This window comes from Rattus norvegicus, chromosome 11 (genome assembly GCF_036323735.1).
Source record: "Rattus norvegicus strain BN/NHsdMcwi chromosome 11, GRCr8, whole genome shotgun sequence".
NCBI classification, from domain to species: domain Eukaryota; kingdom Metazoa; phylum Chordata; class Mammalia; order Rodentia; family Muridae; genus Rattus; species Rattus norvegicus.
The window spans coordinates 79,702,520-79,719,257 of NC_086029.1; the positions used below are offsets into that span (position 1 = coordinate 79,702,520).

The 16,738-nt window shown below is 48.5% G+C and overlaps 1 protein-coding gene across 4 annotated transcripts in view; it reads left to right on the forward strand.

The window, feature by feature from the left end:
- Positions 1 to 825: 825 nt before the first annotated feature.
- Kalrn (kalirin, RhoGEF kinase) overlaps positions 826 to 16,738 on the forward strand; it is a 605,866-nt gene continuing 589,953 nt past the window's right edge. For 2 of the 4 annotated variants that reach the window (XM_039088661.2, XM_039088664.2), the window contains exon 1: positions 828 to 1,266. In XM_039088661.2, the coding sequence (XP_038944589.1) occupies positions 1,194 to 1,266 (73 nt within the window). In that variant the 5' untranslated portion in view covers positions 828 to 1,193. Of the gene's footprint in view, positions 1,267 to 16,738 lie in introns of all 4 variants that reach the window. The other 2 variants (XM_039088642.2, XM_039088658.2) reach the window with 2 other exon arrangements.

The following is a 16,738-nucleotide window of genomic DNA, read 5'->3' on the forward strand; positions in this document are numbered from 1 at the left end:
CACAAAAGAGCGACAGGACTGGAGAGATAGGCAGGGAGGCATCCACGAGAGGAATAAAACGGGACAAGGATTCTCTGAGCCGCTCAAGAGATGTTGGAAGGGGTGCCGAATGGGGTCAAAGAAGAACAGCTGAAAAAGGGAGACATAAGCATGGATGGGGTGAGAAAGATACGGGAGGCCTCAGAGGGCAGGGCGACTAGGGGCAGGTCAGGAAGGAGAAGGATGAAGTCCAGCCTCTAGGGACAGGCCAGTCCTACTTGAGGACTGAGGGGACTTGCTGCAGGAGGCGTGCGGGCAGGTCGGGGTTCCCAGCACGCACCTGGGAGCAGGGTGGGGCAGGGAGGTGGCAGGACCCGGAGCGCTGGGGAGCGTGCGGTGGCCGCAGAGTCCCCAACGAGCCGGGAGAGCGCCCAGCGGCCCCGCCCTCCGCCCCGCCACCTCCTCGGCCCGGGCTTTTCCTGCGGGGCTCAGGAAGCCGGCCTAGCCAGGCGCGAACAATAGCTCGGCCTGGGCTCCCGGAGGGCCGACGCGAGCCTCGGGGAAGGGCGCGTCGCGACACGGAGCGTCCGCGGCGAGGCCCCGGGCCCGCGGGAGCGTCCCTGCAGCTCCGCACAGCCCGGGTCATTGTTGGCCGGGACCGAGGGAGCCGGAGTCCGGGAGGAGCCGCGGGAGCCGCGGCGGCGGGAGCCAGAGGGGGAGCCCGAGAGCTCGCGAGCCAGCCAGGGAGCCGGGAGGGAGGCAGCGAGCAGAGAGAGCAGAGCGAGGGAGGGAGGAGGTAGGGAGCCAGGGAGGGTGGGAGGGAGGAGGAAAAATAAAGAGGAGAGAGCGGAGCGGGGCTGAACAATAGAGACGGGCAGACGGGCGAGGAGAGGCAGCTGCAGCTGCCGGGCACCGCGGGCGCGCAGGCAGCCGGGACCCCGGGCCGGCCCGGGCTAGACAGCAGGCGGCCAGCGCCCCGGGTAAGGGGACCATGGGGGAACCGGCGGCAGGCGCCCCCAGCCCGCCGCGCGCCGCCGCCTGAGGAGGTTCGGCGCCCCCCGCCGCAGCCCCCCGCCCCGCGCCCGCGTCCCGGAGCCCCGCGGCTGCCGGTTCCGTGGCCACGGCCGCCTCGCCCTCCGCCCACCGGGCGCCGCGCCGCCCTCGGCCCCAGGCTTCGCCGGCGCCCGGCTGCCCGCGGACGCCCTCCCCCAGTCATGAACCCCCCGGAGGGGGCATCGGAGGAAGGGGGAGCCGCCGACTCGGACGTGGACGCCTTTTTCCGGACAGGTAAGGACCGGCAGGGTTCCGGGGACGGCGGGTGAGGGCGGCCGCCTCGGACGCGATGTCTTCGGACAAGTTTGGGGACCGCAGGCAGGCTGTCGCCGGGGCGTGCGAGTCGGAGGCGGCCCCCCGCGATCGTCGGGGCTGGAGTTGCGGAGGTTCACGTTGTTCTGGCGGTGCTGGCAGCGTTTTGGGGGAGGATGTGGGGGCTGGGCGCCCCTCGGCGTTCACCCCTGTTGCGGGAGTCTGTGTTGGGGAGGCGGGAGGCGGTCCCCTTGGGCCGCCTTCTCTGGGAGATGTTGGATCACTTTGCAGAGCGCCGCTTCAGCTACCGGTGTCCCGGCCCCTCCCTCGGCTCCCCACTTCCACAGTGCCTATCTGTGGGGTTCCCGGGTCGCCCGAAGTCGGTACCCCTTTTCCCCTCTATGGCTCGGGGCCCTGATGTGCAAAGAAGGGCAGTGAGGGTCGCGAGGCGCTCAGGCTGCAGACTGATAGGCAGGAGCCAGGCGATGAGAGAACCTGCAGGTTGCGTGTAGGGAAGCGGCAATTGGGACTTTGGACCCGCTGGGAGGATGGGAGGCACCTCGACCCGTTTCTCGGTCCTTTCTCCGGCTTGGGGAACCGATGAGTTTTACCTAAGAATCGCTTACTGCTACAAGTGTGAGTTAGCGTTCCTCGCAATACACACCCACCAAAATCTTTGCTTGCCTGCAGCGCGTGGAGCCTGGTATAGCTTTTCAGCGCTTTGCGCCTCTGCACCTCCCAGGGAGCCTGTCCGGAGCTGCTCCTGTTTGCTGGCTCCACAGTCCCTTCTCCAGAAGCGACACCGATCACCCTCATCTCCTACCACCTGTAGCCCTGTTTCAAACATCACCAAGGAGTCCCCATCTCCCCTATACCTGTAGCTTCCACCAGCTCCGTTTGTGCAGTTCCCCTGCTCCCCACATGTCTGCAACCATTTTGTCTGGAAATCTTTGTCCCAAGGACTCTGATAAGTTATGGGCACCCCATGCATCTGCTCTCCCTTCGGGAAAGTTGGATCAGAGGACATGAACTGTGCAGGTCAGGGGTCAGGGGTCAGAGGTCAGGTTAGCTCTGGAGGCTGCACACCCATCTGTTTCCTAACCCTGTTGCTTTACCCTGAAGGGCCACTTTAGGGAAAGGAGTCGGGCTCTTTGTGAGGGAACTTGTGGCTTTGAAAGTCAAGACTTAATTGGCCCATATGGTCATCTCTAATTGGTCTAGGGAGGAAAGAGCTGGCGGACAGTAGTTGATGCCAGGGTCTGGGAAAGGGGAAGGGGCTGCTGTCATTGGTCCTGTCATCGGTCCTATCATCTGTCCTGCTTTCAGGGCTCAGCTTATCCTTCCTCCCTCCTCTATCTCTGGAGTCAGCATTTTTTACCTTCCTCCCCCTCCCCCCTTCTCTCCTGCTCCTCTCTCCTGTCTTAGACACCAAAGCATGGATTCTAAAGAGGTGCCTGCCTTGAGTTTATAGCCCTAAATCTAGGGAAAGAGGCTCTGGAAGCTAGGTGACATCCAGAAATATTCACCAGGAGGTCTACCAGACCCCGCTTGCATCCACTCCAGCTATGCCAAGCAGCTATAGCTCTGGGGAAAACCACTGTGGTATGAATTCATATTCTACCCTGAAATACGAATTCATGTTCTTCCTCCCCTCCCCTCTCTTTCCCACCCACTCTTTCCTTCCCCTCTTGTCCCCTCTCTTCTCTTCTTCCTACCTTCTTTACTTCTTTTTTTTTTTTGATAAGCATTAATAGACTTGTTAATTTGTTACTTTCCCCAGAGCCTTTCAAATGGTTTACATTTTCTGGGTTGCTCTCAGATCAGAGTAAGAAGTGGGCTGGTGTCCTTCCACAGGGCAGTCTTGCTTGCTTCAAGGATGTGGTGTTAGCTGTGGCAGTGGTAAAAGAGGCTAGAGCTCATGTGCATTTAGAATCAGAGACAGTTTAATCCTCTACACACAAACCTGCAAATGATTGATGACTGTGACAAGCGGTAAAGCGCTAAGTCTAGAATAGCGCCATTCTGCCTCATGGCCTTCTGTGTCCTGGTCCTTAACCTTCACCCCACTTGCAGTCTACCGCAAGAGGCCTCTGTTGGGGATTCTTACGTCTGGACAGACTGTGTCTCCCAACCTTCTGCTTTTCGATTCATGTCTTCTGTGAAACATAGCTCTGTACCTGGTCGGCCAGCTGCATTTTATATTTATCCAAATTGAACAACCAAAAAAAAAAAAAAAAAACAAGAAAAAAAAAACCCAACTATCAAACAGATTGGCCGAAGTTTCCCCTCCCAGGATTACTCCCTTCTTTGTTTCTTTGTGGTGGAAGAATTGGCATGTACAAAGACCATACTGACAATTACTTTGTCAAAACTCTGCCATACTGTGTCTCTAATTAGGTGTGTTTTAAATGATTTAGTCAGTTTACTTGTCTTGCCTACCTGCTTTTCGACTATTTGGACTTTTGGTTCTCATGACCAACTGATTAAATGAGATTTCTCACATTTCACCCCTTGGCACTTATAAGGATATAGAATCAGCTATGCTCCTCCGCACCATCCTACGGTTTCCTATAGTGTCCTGTAGTGTAGATTGTATCTGTAGCATAGTATACTATCCTATAGTGTCATATAGATTTATACAGTTCCCATTGTATTCCTAAGAATTCTGCTTCAAGACTGACAGAGTATGTTACAGAGTTTTTCTTTTTCCTTTTGTTACAGGCTTTAAATTTTAATTTAATCTTAACCTCTTACTGGTCCTGGTTGTAAGGCTGAAAAAGGACATAGGACAGTGCAGGACTGGGACAAGGAATGATTGACCAACAAGAACTTTCTAACACCTACTGGGAATCTTCTGCTGTCCAGGGTGCTGTGGAACACAGGAGAAATAGTCACAGTAGTTTCCCTCCCCAAGAACTTACAGATTGCTAATTAACCGATTGCTAAAGGTTAGGATGCTATGAGTTTAGAGCTGTCAGAAGTAGAGAAGGCTGTGCCTAGGGTGGTCTTTGAGGTGGGCGGGGCAAGGAGATTAGGCAAAGATAAAAAGAACAGGGCTTTGAGGAGACTGGGCTGACTGAAGGACAGGGTTGGCTACTTGGGAACAAATAAGAGAGTCCTGAAACCTTCTGAAGAGGAGTTTGGACACGATTCAAGGGAAAAGGGGAGTCATTGCTGGTGTTCGAGCAAAGATACATCATAGAGAAAGTAGTGTTTGGAAAGATTAGTCTGGCAGAGATATTATTAATGAAGTAAAAGAAAAAACCAATAAAGGTAAGATCAAGGGAGATGCTGAGATCATCCAAGAGTGGGGGGGGGGTTGCCCTGTGTTGATGACAGAAAGGATGGCTGACCCTGAGGGACACCTTGAGAGGTAGAAATGCTGAGTTGTCCTGACAATAGTGATGTAGTGAGAAGTAGCTGGGTTGAGATCCCACGGACAGGCTATCCCAGCTGACTGATGTGCTTGGCTTCAGACATATTTACATATGAAGAATTGGATGTGGACATCTAAGCCATTTGGAGCCAGACATGTAGACTCATGGCATGGGCAGGGGCCATGACAATTTGGAAGCATGGTGTACTTAAAGCTTCCAGAGGGAGGGAGCGGAGGAAGAAGGACCAGGACGTCTCGTTTTGGGAATGGCAGAAAGGAGTCTGGATCCTGGAGACTACAGGAAGTCTGCATGAGCTGTGATGAGACAGTGGGGCAGATGGGCTGAGCAGGAGGAATAGAAAAACCAAACCCTGGGAGCTGATTCTGGGGGGCACAGGATCGGAAGGGGGTGCTCAGGGTGGGCTTTGGGGATGACAAACAGGACGTAGGCACATGGTGTTTATCAGCAAGAGACAGGATGGAACACTAATGTTGGAAAAGGAGTTTTGAGTTTTTGTCAAAGGTAGTTTGGGGAGAGAGAGAGAGAGAGAGAGAGAGAGAGAGAGAGAGAGAGAGAGAACTGTGGAGACAGAAGTGGCTGCGTGGGATCCCAGAGACGAGACAGAAGAGTAGGCTCCATAACACAACTCATAGCTTAGCTTTGGTGAGCAAAAGAGAAAGCTCTTTCTTTAAAATGCAAAGGGAAAAGGCTAAGGGAAAAGAAGTTGCTGTGAGCTCTGCATCCAGCTCTCTCTTGAGCTTTGATCCTGTATCCACCTATCCACATATTTTCACTGGGGAAGATGCTGTTAACTGGGCTTTGGCCAAGCTCAACTCAGTTTTCTGTGTGTGTTTCCAGCTCCACAAACCACCACATCCCCTCCACTGTCTCCAGTCTCTAAGCGGCATCCTTTCTTTCCCAGTCATGATAGTTCAAGCCTTGGCATTAATTCGAGGGATCTCCCTGCTCTATCAAACCTTCCTGCACAGTTCTGCACAGTTGCTCATCCTCAGGGTGACTTCCCGAGGTCAGGTCCCCCATGGACTCCTTTTATAGCCTCCCCTTTCACCCCTCAAAGTCTGTCCCACCTCTTCCCTGTACCTGGGACTGATAACACTCCCTAACACACCCTTTCACTTGTTACTGTCTGGCTTATGAACCTGTAGGAACTCCCTGGTGTCTTTGGGTCAAGTCCATGTTTAGCTGCTCGGTTGTAGCCAGCGTTCCTCCCCACTGTCTAATGCAATTTAACTATTATTGATCTCTTATTGATTCATTCCCATCCTACTCCATAGCCTCCAAATCCGGCACATTCTTCAAGATTTGTGTTCTGTCTTTTCTGAAAGCGTTTACAGGTTAAAACGACCTCTGTAAAACCTCAGTGTTTCTATTGAATTATCATAGAACCAATTTCCCCATTAAAATTATTATTTTTTTGGAGTTAAGTACAAGGTCTTTAAAATACCTTACAATTCATCAAAAATTCTGTCTCCCTTAGACGTATAAGAGACATGGCCAAAAGAAAGCAGCTGTTGAATCTAGGTTATGGTATGTCTTACTGTATGTGTACCTCATACGGTATGTCATTCCTCAGATGTAGGTAACAACTCCATCTCGCTCATATTGGAAGTTATTCTCAGTCCAGATCATAGAAAAGGAAGACTTTGAAATAACCACATACTTTGTGTGCAATTCTTTTCATAAATATCAGCAGGTACCCGAGAAGAGAGAAATTCTCTAACCTCTTTTTGCAGAAAAGGAAAACATCTTTGTCTTACTCAGGGTTTCATTGCTATGAAGAGATACCCTGACCAAGGCAACTCTTGCAAAGTACAGCATTCAATGGTGGCTGGCTTACAGGTTCAGAGATTCAGTCCATTATCATCAAGGTGGGAGCATGGCAGCGTCCAGGCAGGCATGGTGTAGGAGGAGCTGAGAGGTCTACATTCTGTTCCAAAAGCAAACAGGAGAAGACTGGCTTCAGGTAGCTTGGTTCTCCAAGCCCACCCCAACAGTGACACACTTCCTCCAACAAGGTTACACTTCTTAATAGTGCCACTCGCCAGGCCAAGCATATTCAAACCACCACAAACTCCATTACTCTTAACAGGTTGCAAGGTAAACTTTATGCCCAGTGTCTTAGTTAGGGGTTCTATTGTGAGGAAAAGACACCATGGGCAAGAGCAGCTTGGGGAGGAAAGAGCTTATTTCAGCTCACAGTCCATTACTGAGGGAATGTCCGGAGGAGAACAGGGCAGGAACTTAGAGGCAGAATAACGCAAGACCGTGGTAGCATGTTTACTGATTTGCGCCCCCCAGGGCTTGCTCAGCTTGTTTGCTTGTACCCTCCAGGGACCACCTTCTCAGAGGTGGGCACCACCAATGGGCTGGGCCCTCTCACATCAGTTATCAGTCGAGAAAATTCCCAACAGACTTGCTTACAGTCCAGTCCTTTGGAGTCATTTTTCTCAATTCAGATTTCTTCAGATGCCCTGACCTTGTATCAGATTGGCATAAGGCTATCCAGCAGACTTGGTTCAATGCTTATTGTATTCTTTTAAAAAATTCTCTTCTGTCTCCTTCAGTCCTCAACTGGACATTTAGTCATTTGCTTGTTCAGGAACGTCTGATGGAGTATTGAGGGCATTAACTTTGTGTTTCTGGAGAGAGAGAAGATTGTATTGTAGGTATGTGATTGCTGTGCTAATCTATCTCAGAACATATTGCTAGCATTCAGCGCTACTCTGTAAGGTCATGGAGGCTGGGCTTCATCCTTGTATCATGGGCTGCCAATACGACAGCTATTGGCCATTCTGTCTAAGTATATTTGAATGTCCTTTAAGGAAAGAGAGGAGGTATTGGGATGAACTAGAGCCACAGAAAGAAGTGAGGTTAAAATTATGAAAACCCTTGTTGCTTGTAAACCTCAGACCCAGGGCGAATGAACTAGGGGTTTTCTTAGACTCTGTACAACAAATACTTCTCAGAGTTCTCCTGGTTGCATTTGGCCCTGATCTCTGGAGGTAGGAAGTCTAGGATAGCACAGTGGTTCTCAGCAATGCTGCTTCACACCAGAGAGCATCTGGCAATGTCTAGAGGGGAGCGGGGGTTGTCATAACTCATGAAACAGTTTGCTGTAGGCTTCTAGTTTATAGTCATGTCTTAAGTGCTGCCTGATATCTTACAGTGCACAGGACAACAAAGAATAACCCAAACTGAACCTGTCATCAGTAGTACGGATGGGGGAAGATAACCCTAGATTAGCCGGGATGCCTTAGATCAAATAAGCACAGCACTGACTAGGGCTTTGCTCTCGGGTAAATCACTTGCTGTCATTCATCTTCAGGGGTTTTGCAAAATAGGACTAATAAAGTTTGTTTTACAGTTTGGGAAGCTTAAGTTGAAACAGAGTGTAAGTTGTCTGGTGGCATCTGGTGACGTCTGGGGATGGTGGCAGTGCAGGAAGCCCTAGTAACTAGGACCTAGCTGTTAGTGTCGTATTATGCCTGCTGTTGTAGTTATGCAGTGGCTACCTCTGGATGGCTACTGGGCAGCGTTTCACATCCATGAGGAGGCTACCAGAACAGCAGCTGAGAGGAGCAAGGAGCCTTGTCTGCCTGTGGATTCAGAAGGATGACATTGGGCCTCTTGTCTTCAGTCGCTTGTTTAACAAATACATATTGAGTGTCTACTGCAGTCACACTCTGTGGAAGTATATAAAACCATCAAAGGAAGGACCGTGGAGCAGGAGGGAAATGGATATACATATAAATATACTCCCTCTGGGATCACTTGAACTTAATGGGCTGAGAGGGGAGGAAAAGTCTGTGAAGGAAGGTCAGGCACGAGGGCAGGAAGGTGATCCTCCTTTCTGCTCCCTGCTTATCTGAATGACTTGTCCACGTGACTTTGGCATCTACATAGGGTGGGGATAATAATCCCTTCAACCCCCGTTCCCTTCTACGGTTGTTGAGTGATTCAAATAAGACCCTGTGAAAGGGCTTTATACGTCGTGCAACGGATATCCAAATATCTGCAGATAGTTCTTCCAAATGGAGCATTCTGCTTCTCTAAGTGCCTCTTTGACAAGCAGTATCTTATTCAATCTGACCTCCACAGGACCGTTCAGTCTGTGAGGAGAGGTGATCCTAATCATTCTTTCCCAAGGGGACGGGGTGGGCCATCCTATTACAACAGGTCAGGGCACTTCTATTTTTAACTGTCACACAAAGGAGTAAACAGGCTAGCCCCCCTGCAGCCCCTTCCCATGCCTTGAGCCCCATGGCCCCATGGGAGATGCTTGGTGAGAATAGGCTGGCTTGTTTCTGCTGAGCCTCAGGTGGGTGCAGAGAATTGGTCCCTTCCGGTTCCTTCTCTGTGTACAGTTGAGACTCTTCCTACCATTCCTTTGTGTGTATGACTGGCAGGAGAATAACTAGGAAATGACTGACAGCCATAGAAATGTTGGATCAATAGAGCCGCTTGAAATCGTGTCTGCTGAAGAGCGAAGGAACAGAAAGAATCAGTTGAGGGGTGTGGGGGGGGGCAGAGACTTTCATTCAGGAAAGCAAAGAAGAGAAGACTTGGAGCGGTAGCTTCGTCTCCTCCCTTTCCACCCCCACAGTGTTTTTAGAAGTGAGTCAGGTACTTGCTAGAGAACATGGATACCATGGTAAACAAGCTAAGGAGTACACAGTGACGGGTGAGCTGTGTACTCGCAGGTGTGGTTATGTCTTCGGCTGGGAGGAGGGATTTGGAGGGGAAGCTAGAAGAGTGTTGCATGCCCAGGCTGAAGGCTAATAGGAGACGGTGGTCAATGGAAGGCAGTAATAGTCCAGTGTACATGACCCAGAGGATGAATGGGAGCTGAGGCTTAGAAGAGGGTGGGGACCACACTGACTGACTGCTTTGCTATGCATTTACTGGACTCCTAAAGCATGAATGTTCTGAATGAAAGGTCAGTGAGTTGGATTAGGGAGTTTGTGAATTTCTCTGAAATTTCTCAGATTCCTATTCCCTACCTGCCACTGCCTAAGAGCCTTGTGTGGTTTCTCTTGGAATGGAGGAAGAGACTTATGGTTGGGAAAAGATAGACCACTGTGCTAGCTTAGGAGGGTCTGAACTCGAGACACTGTGGGAGACGAGGAATGGAGGTGAATTTGTGGAGGTTGAGCCTACAGGACCTGACAGATTGGACGTAGAGGTGTCGAGGAGGTTGGTACTAAAGCTCTAGAGTAGGGGTCAGGGGCTAGAGGTGGCCCCTGGTGAAAATCAGGGGTTGGAAGCAGGGAAGAAGCTGAGGGGACCAGGAGGGGAGGGAGGGTTTGGAGAAATTGCTTTGGGACATGTAGCATTTCAGGCGTCAGTGGATAGCTAAGGGGTGTGTTGATTCATTGAATATTGAAGGGAGTCTGGAGCCTTGGAGGGAGGCCAGAGTTGGAAATATAGATTTGGGAGATATCTGAAAGGAGCTGTGGCTGGAACTATCACCATAGACGAGATAATAAATGAAAAGCTTCCACAGACCTAAGGGCGGAAGGCCAAGGACAGAACTGTAGATTGAAGTGAAGGGCTGGAAGAGAACCAGGTGAGGGTGATGTTTGGAGGAAAGCAGGTGGTCGTAGGGTTTGATGTTGCCGGGAGGCTGAAGGGTATGGGGCTGAGAGATCACTGGCTTCTGTGAGGTTAGTGTCAGTCCTGTGTGGGGAGGTGGAGTTGAAATTGCAAAGGGAACCGGGGAGTGAGTGTCTGTGGAGGAAGCGGTGGGTGTGCATAGAGATGACTCTCTGCAAAGGTTTGGCTGTGAAGGGAAGATTAAAAATAGTGAAGTTGGAGCTGGGGAGCAGAGTTGAGGGAAGGCTTTTTTTTAGGTGAGGAAGATATGGGAATACCTGGGGTGAGGAACAGGGGAGAAGGCACACAGGAGGCAGGGTGAATATTGAGGAAGGAGAAGATCAACTACAGGAGAAGGGTCCTGGATGAGCCTAGGTATCTGTTCTGTGCTGTGTGGGCTCCAACTTAAGGCCTCAGGTGGGCAAGCACGCTCCACCATTCAGCTAAACTCCCAACTTCAGCCTGAAGGGGTGAATCTTAAGGTCAGCCAAAGGGTCTGCCTTAGTCCATAGGTAGATGCTTCTTGCTTAGGGAAGCACGATGGAAGGTAGATCTCAGTAAAGTCACTGGTCATCCAGGACCCAAGGATGTAAGCTGCCAGACGAACGGCTCCTGCAGAAAGTCCCTCTTGTCAGGAGTTAGGGATGTGCCATCTTTGAAGTGTGTGGTCCAGATGAGGTGACCCTCTGAGACCTTTGGGTAGAAAAGCTGGGAAGCAAGGTCTGGAGAGACACAGCTTTCCGAAGTGGATCTGCTCTAGGCTGGTGGGCTCTGAAGAATCACTTTCTGTGGAAAACCAGGAAGCCAAGTGCTGGAGCAGGATAGACTGAGGAGAGTACAGTGGGATTGGCTCAGGCTAGGTCTCTGGGCAGCCTCTTGTAGAGGGGTTGAGTCCTGGTCACCAGGAGATGGCACCAATCACAGCTGGTACAGGGAGATCACAACAGTACTCTACACACAAGAAAGAAGATGCCGCATCCTAGTTCTTGTCCCTAAAGAGCTCCCTCTAAGTCTGTCATAGGGACAGACTTTAACTGTCATTAAGGAAAACACTCCATTTCATTAAAGGATCCTCCATGGTCCTACATAGCCTAACAGAGTAGAAATCTGGGTGCTGTTACTTACCAGAGAAAGAGATCAGGTTTATCTCCCAGGGAGCATAAGGAGATAGGGTTTCCTGAGGTGTGGGCTAGTCCCAGAATCAGTATCTCTTAGCAACCATGAGACTGTGTGAATTATAACTTCAGAGTTCTAGTTTCCTCATCCATAAGATGAGTATTAAAAGTCCTTTCCTCTCAAGACTGCTTGGCGTTTGTGGATATACAGAGCATCTGACAGTAACATTCATATTATAAATAGTCATATAGCTTACAGTATAATATTACATGTTGCTAGCAGTATAATATGGTTATATGTGTGGCTAGCATGACTGTATTACACATATAACATTATTGTATTGCCAGCTAGATGAATCCTTTTACATTCTAAATTATGAAAATTGTGACATTCAGTAGGTCCCTTCTCCCTGCCTTCTTCCCTCTCTCTTTCCTTTCCTCTTTCTCTCCTCCTCTCCCTACTTTCTTCCTTCTGTTCGCCCTTCTCTCTTCTTTCCTTCCTTTACCGTGCAGAGTTAGGTAGAGGTGTGTTTTTTAAGCTTGAAGTCAGACACAATAGGCAGGGATAAGGGCTGTGGTTAAAATCTCGCCGTCTACACTCTTACCCCACCATCCAGGGACAATGAGCACCATGGGGTGGGGGTAGCAGGCACCGTCAAGTTGGCAGCTGGACAGTGAGCCTAGAAGGGGTCCTGGAGGCTGACAGATGGTTAATTGGATACGACAAAGGGGCTGAGAGGGAGGGGTGTAGAGTTCCTGTGGGATTTCCATCTCTGTCTACTTACTGTTCTGGAAGGGAGGGTGTGGGCAAGGAGGAGCTGATCATCAACAGTTGGAGAAGGAGATTGGCCAGACTCCCTGTTGGGATGGTGGCTATTGACGATGTTCCTTTGGAATAATGCCACAGCTTTAGATCAGAGGGAAAGCGCAGGGTTCCCAGCCCCTTCTCAATACCCCAGGACACTGGCACAGCGCATGCCCAGATACTGGAGTCTAAGGAGATGCTTGACCAAGTATTGAGCCAGCACGGTTTTCTCGGATGCTGGCGTATCATGCGATGACAGTGCAGAGGATTAGCAGCCCCACCAGGATGTATGTGGAGAGGGGTCACGGGGTCACCCCTGTTCAGTAGTAAAAAATGAACACAGAGACTACAGACAGCCATTCAGGGAGTTTGGTGGGGAAAGCAAAGAGACAACTTAAATGATATTTGTTTAGTACTGTTTGCTATTACAGGTGTATGAAATTTTAGACTTATGCATGTGATTTTGTGCACATACATTAACTTTAGTGAAATACTTTATTGGGTTATCAAGTCTAGAGAGGTTCTGGGGGGGTTTCTGTTTGTTTTTGTTTTGTAGAAAACATTTAAATGTTTGAAAAAAGTCACGGAAGGAGACAGCAGCATATTAAGAGATAGAGTACCTGTGGGGAGAGTGTCCGGATGGCTTCCATCACAGCAAAAAAAGAAAAAAAGGGGTTGGGGGTGGGAGATAAGATTCCTGGGCTAAGAGTAGGTTCTGGAAGGGATGCTGACTGCTGCTGTAGGTATGTAGGAGTCTAGGTGGGCTCCTAGTCAGAGGCTAGAGCTGTTATTAAGCTGGCCTGAGCTGTCTTTGTGCATGAGCACCGAGATCAAGCACCAAGAGGTACTAGGAGCTTGGGGAAAGAGGAGCCAGACTGCAGGACATATTCTCTGGAGAATGAACGGCAATTACATAAACAGATGATCTCCGAAATGATGTCAGAGTGGACCAGCGTGCCAGCGCTCTGCATGCCAATTCATCCTGTGGGCTCTAGGTTGGGAATAAAAATACGACTTCTATATCTCTGGTCACTCTGGTGTCTTGGGTACTGAGTCTGGAGTAATAAGGTGCATATCCTTGTTTGGACCCCAGCACACAAATCCTTATAGAAACCAATGGCCCCAAGACCACTTGGAGGCCTCGGCTTAGCTCACATCTGTGTGCAGCAGCTGGGCTGCATATACATCTCGCTCTGGACTTTTCTATATTTTCAGCACCCAGCCGAGGGCCTCGCAGATAATAGTTGCTTAACTATTATCTGTTGGCCTGATTTTTCTTCCCTCACAGAAGCTAATTATTGGTGTGCAAGCCATTTGGGAGTTACTCAACGCTGTGTGAAGGAAATAAAAATAATTTTTTTGTGGACAGGCAATTCTACCTTAAACAAAGAAACTTGTAAAATCAACACTGTGGAATGTAGCTATTTGTTGAGTCTGAATTAGTCAGAGGGGATCCTTTGGAACACTTGATTATAAATATCCACATATTTCATAAGCACTGGGAAAGTAGATACAGATGCATTCTGGTGGGGTTTTTTTTGTTTGTTTGTTTTGTTTTTGTTTTTTTTAAACCCCTGTAGGAAAGTGCAAATGTGCAAATGGATCTTCTAGTCCAGCACTGAGGGGGTGACTAGCACGCTGGATGCTGAAAGATCTGCTAAATACGACAGCTCCTGGTTCTTTTCCTTGAATACTTCTTGGTCTTGGGTTAGAAAAAAAAAATGACCAGAGATCAACCAGAAAGGGGATTTCCCGCATGCCTTGATCTACATGATATGTTTTTATTGCCATTGAGGTAAACATATTTAAATGGGAAGACACAGGTTCATTTAGAAAGATCAGATTCAAGGTATGCTTTTACAGGAGAACACTTAGCTTTTCATAGCTCAGGGCTGTTTACAACGTCACTGTCGTTATCATGATGCTTAATGTAGTGAACTCAGGACAGAAGTGTGAAGGAGACAAAAGCTACTGCAATCCCATCTGCCCAGACTCCTTGTCTGATAACTTGACACAGTTCCTTCTGCGCTTTCTGCTTGTTACTTGCTTTTGGTCATTGACTTAAGATGTGAAACAAACGGAGAAATGGTTAGACTCTTTGTGAACTCCTCCACTTAACTTAAATGTCAAATATACCAGGACATGTATACCTCATTGTACAGAGTAAGACAGTTGTAGGCCAAATGACCTTTGAATGAGGATAGGAAAACAGGATTCCTCAGTGCCCTGGAAGGGTAAAGACATTGACACTTTGCATAATAATATTTATGTAGAACAGTTATACAGAGGATATTATTTCCTCCCCCATAATATTGGATGAATTTAGCAGATAGATATGCCTGCTGCATATATAAATATGTGTTTACATAAATGCACAGTTCTCTTTTATGGGACAAAAAGGGAATCATGCTATGTGTGCTCTTTTGTAAGTTATTTTTAATCACTTTGTAGTCATGGGCAGCTTTTCCTTGTCAGCAGGCCCATGTCTGCTTCCTTCGTTTTTAAGAGCTATGTTACATTTTGTTGGGTGCTACATTTTATTTACCTTTCTCCTCAGGATAGACATTTATAACCAAGACTTTCCATGGACTAGGACTAGGGTTGTTTTGGTTTTTTTTTTTCCCCTTTCTAGGACGCTATTTAGTTCAAATCATACAAGAAGAGCCACTCTTTCATTTTTTCTTCTCTCTCTCTTTCTTTGATGCTTTTCAAAGATGACTAGGACAACTGTGGATTCTAGATGGTTTTTTTTTCCTGCTTTTATCATCAGGAGAGAGGGGAACAGCCTGTCCTTGTTGTCTAAAGATAACTTCCTGTGGAATGTTTAAGGATGCTTTTGTTAGTGACATTTAGACTCGTGGTGGAAGCTCCTTTTGGCCTCTTTTACCGTGTCCATTAAGTGAATTAAGAGTTGGGTTCTGGATCCAAATTAGCCCCTCAAAGCCACATGTATTTTGTTAGCCTCAGTGCATGCTAACTCTGACACCACAGAGTGTCCATGCAAAAGCAGTTGTCTGCCCTTGGTTATGATCATTCGAGGATGTGAGGCCTTGGTTTCCACTCCTCCCACCACTAAATAGTTCTGTGAATTGGCCAAGGCAGGTCACATTACTGTTTTTACAGATGGGACCTCTCTTTCCTCATTTGAAGAAAGAGGTCAATGTACTTCCCCACCGCACCTCACGGGAACAGTGTGAGATAAACTGAGGGGGTAGAAGGAAAGTGCTTTGACAAGACAAAATCACTGACTCTGAGAGAAGGGTTTTTTTTTTTTTTTTTTTGTCAGTCCTTCTCTGGGGTCTCCTCTGGTTTTGAGTGTGGTTGAAAGCTGAGCTAGGAGAATTGGTCAGGAGTGACAGCTTGTTGGAAACTCAAGGACTGTATCTTTTCATGTCTGGTAGGAAACTAGAGGGAAATGTTTCGTGATACATTCTGTTTGCTTTTGCAAGACTTGCTCACAGGAGAGAGTAGCCGGTCTGCCTGTGGAGACCAGCTAGAAGTTTCTTTCTGCTGGGCAGCAATGTGACATAGTTGCATACTTGACTTTGTATTAGCCAGATATGCAAAGAAAATGTAGCTCCTAATACTTAAGAAAGTGGAGCTAATTCATAGGTCCGTACCCTGCTTTCTGTTTGTTTTGTACTGGTCTTCTTGATTGGTGTGGTTTGGATTAATGCTTTGTTAAGATTTACCTGCTCAGTTACTTAGATCCCCACCTCCTATATATTCATCATTTCTCTTCAGAACAGGGTCTGGGTATGAAGAGGTTCTCGTGCAGACATGTGTTGGTAGTGCTGGGGGCAGTGCCCGCCGTGCAGTGTGCTTGTTGACTTTCCCTGCTCTCTGTGTGGAGCTGATCGATCTGATCTCTGGTGTGCGTGTTGGCAGTGGTGTAGCGAAAGTACTGTGGTTTGAGTATTGAGCTGATAGATGGCCTACAGAGTCCGAGTCTCGGTACATCGCGGCCACTGAGACCAGACCCCAGATCAGCCTCTTGGGTCCCAGAGTATGACTGCTAAGAAACTAAGAGACATATCTGTGGATGTCTAGATTGCTTGGTGCCAACTATGAGGAGATGAGAAGAAAAAAGAAACTCTGTTCTAGAGCCCGAAGTGGGTAGTTTTTGTTTTGTTTTATTTTAATTTAATTTTTTTTGGAGGGGGGAAGGGATTATTGATCCTTGAGACATTAGATATCGTTTTACCTATTGGACTATTTCTAAAATTACCTTCCCTCAAACTTGGCTAGTCTTGAGATAGGACTTTAAGTAACACGTGGCTGAGGTCCTACTGCGTGCTCTAGATTGAATTGTCTCCTAGTCCCCCAATGCTGAAGGAGGGCTTTCCCGCTTTCCTCATGGCAGCAGCTCCTCCATGTTGTATCGTCAGTACTCATTACTTCTGGTCCAAAGTCACCTCACTGCAGGTCCACCCAAGCTGGCTCCATATGTTCACGGGGACCTAGGTATTCAAGCCGCATACTAAAAAAAATTCCAGTTCTGGATATCAACAGCCGAGCACTGACATTTTCTCTTTGCCTGCTGC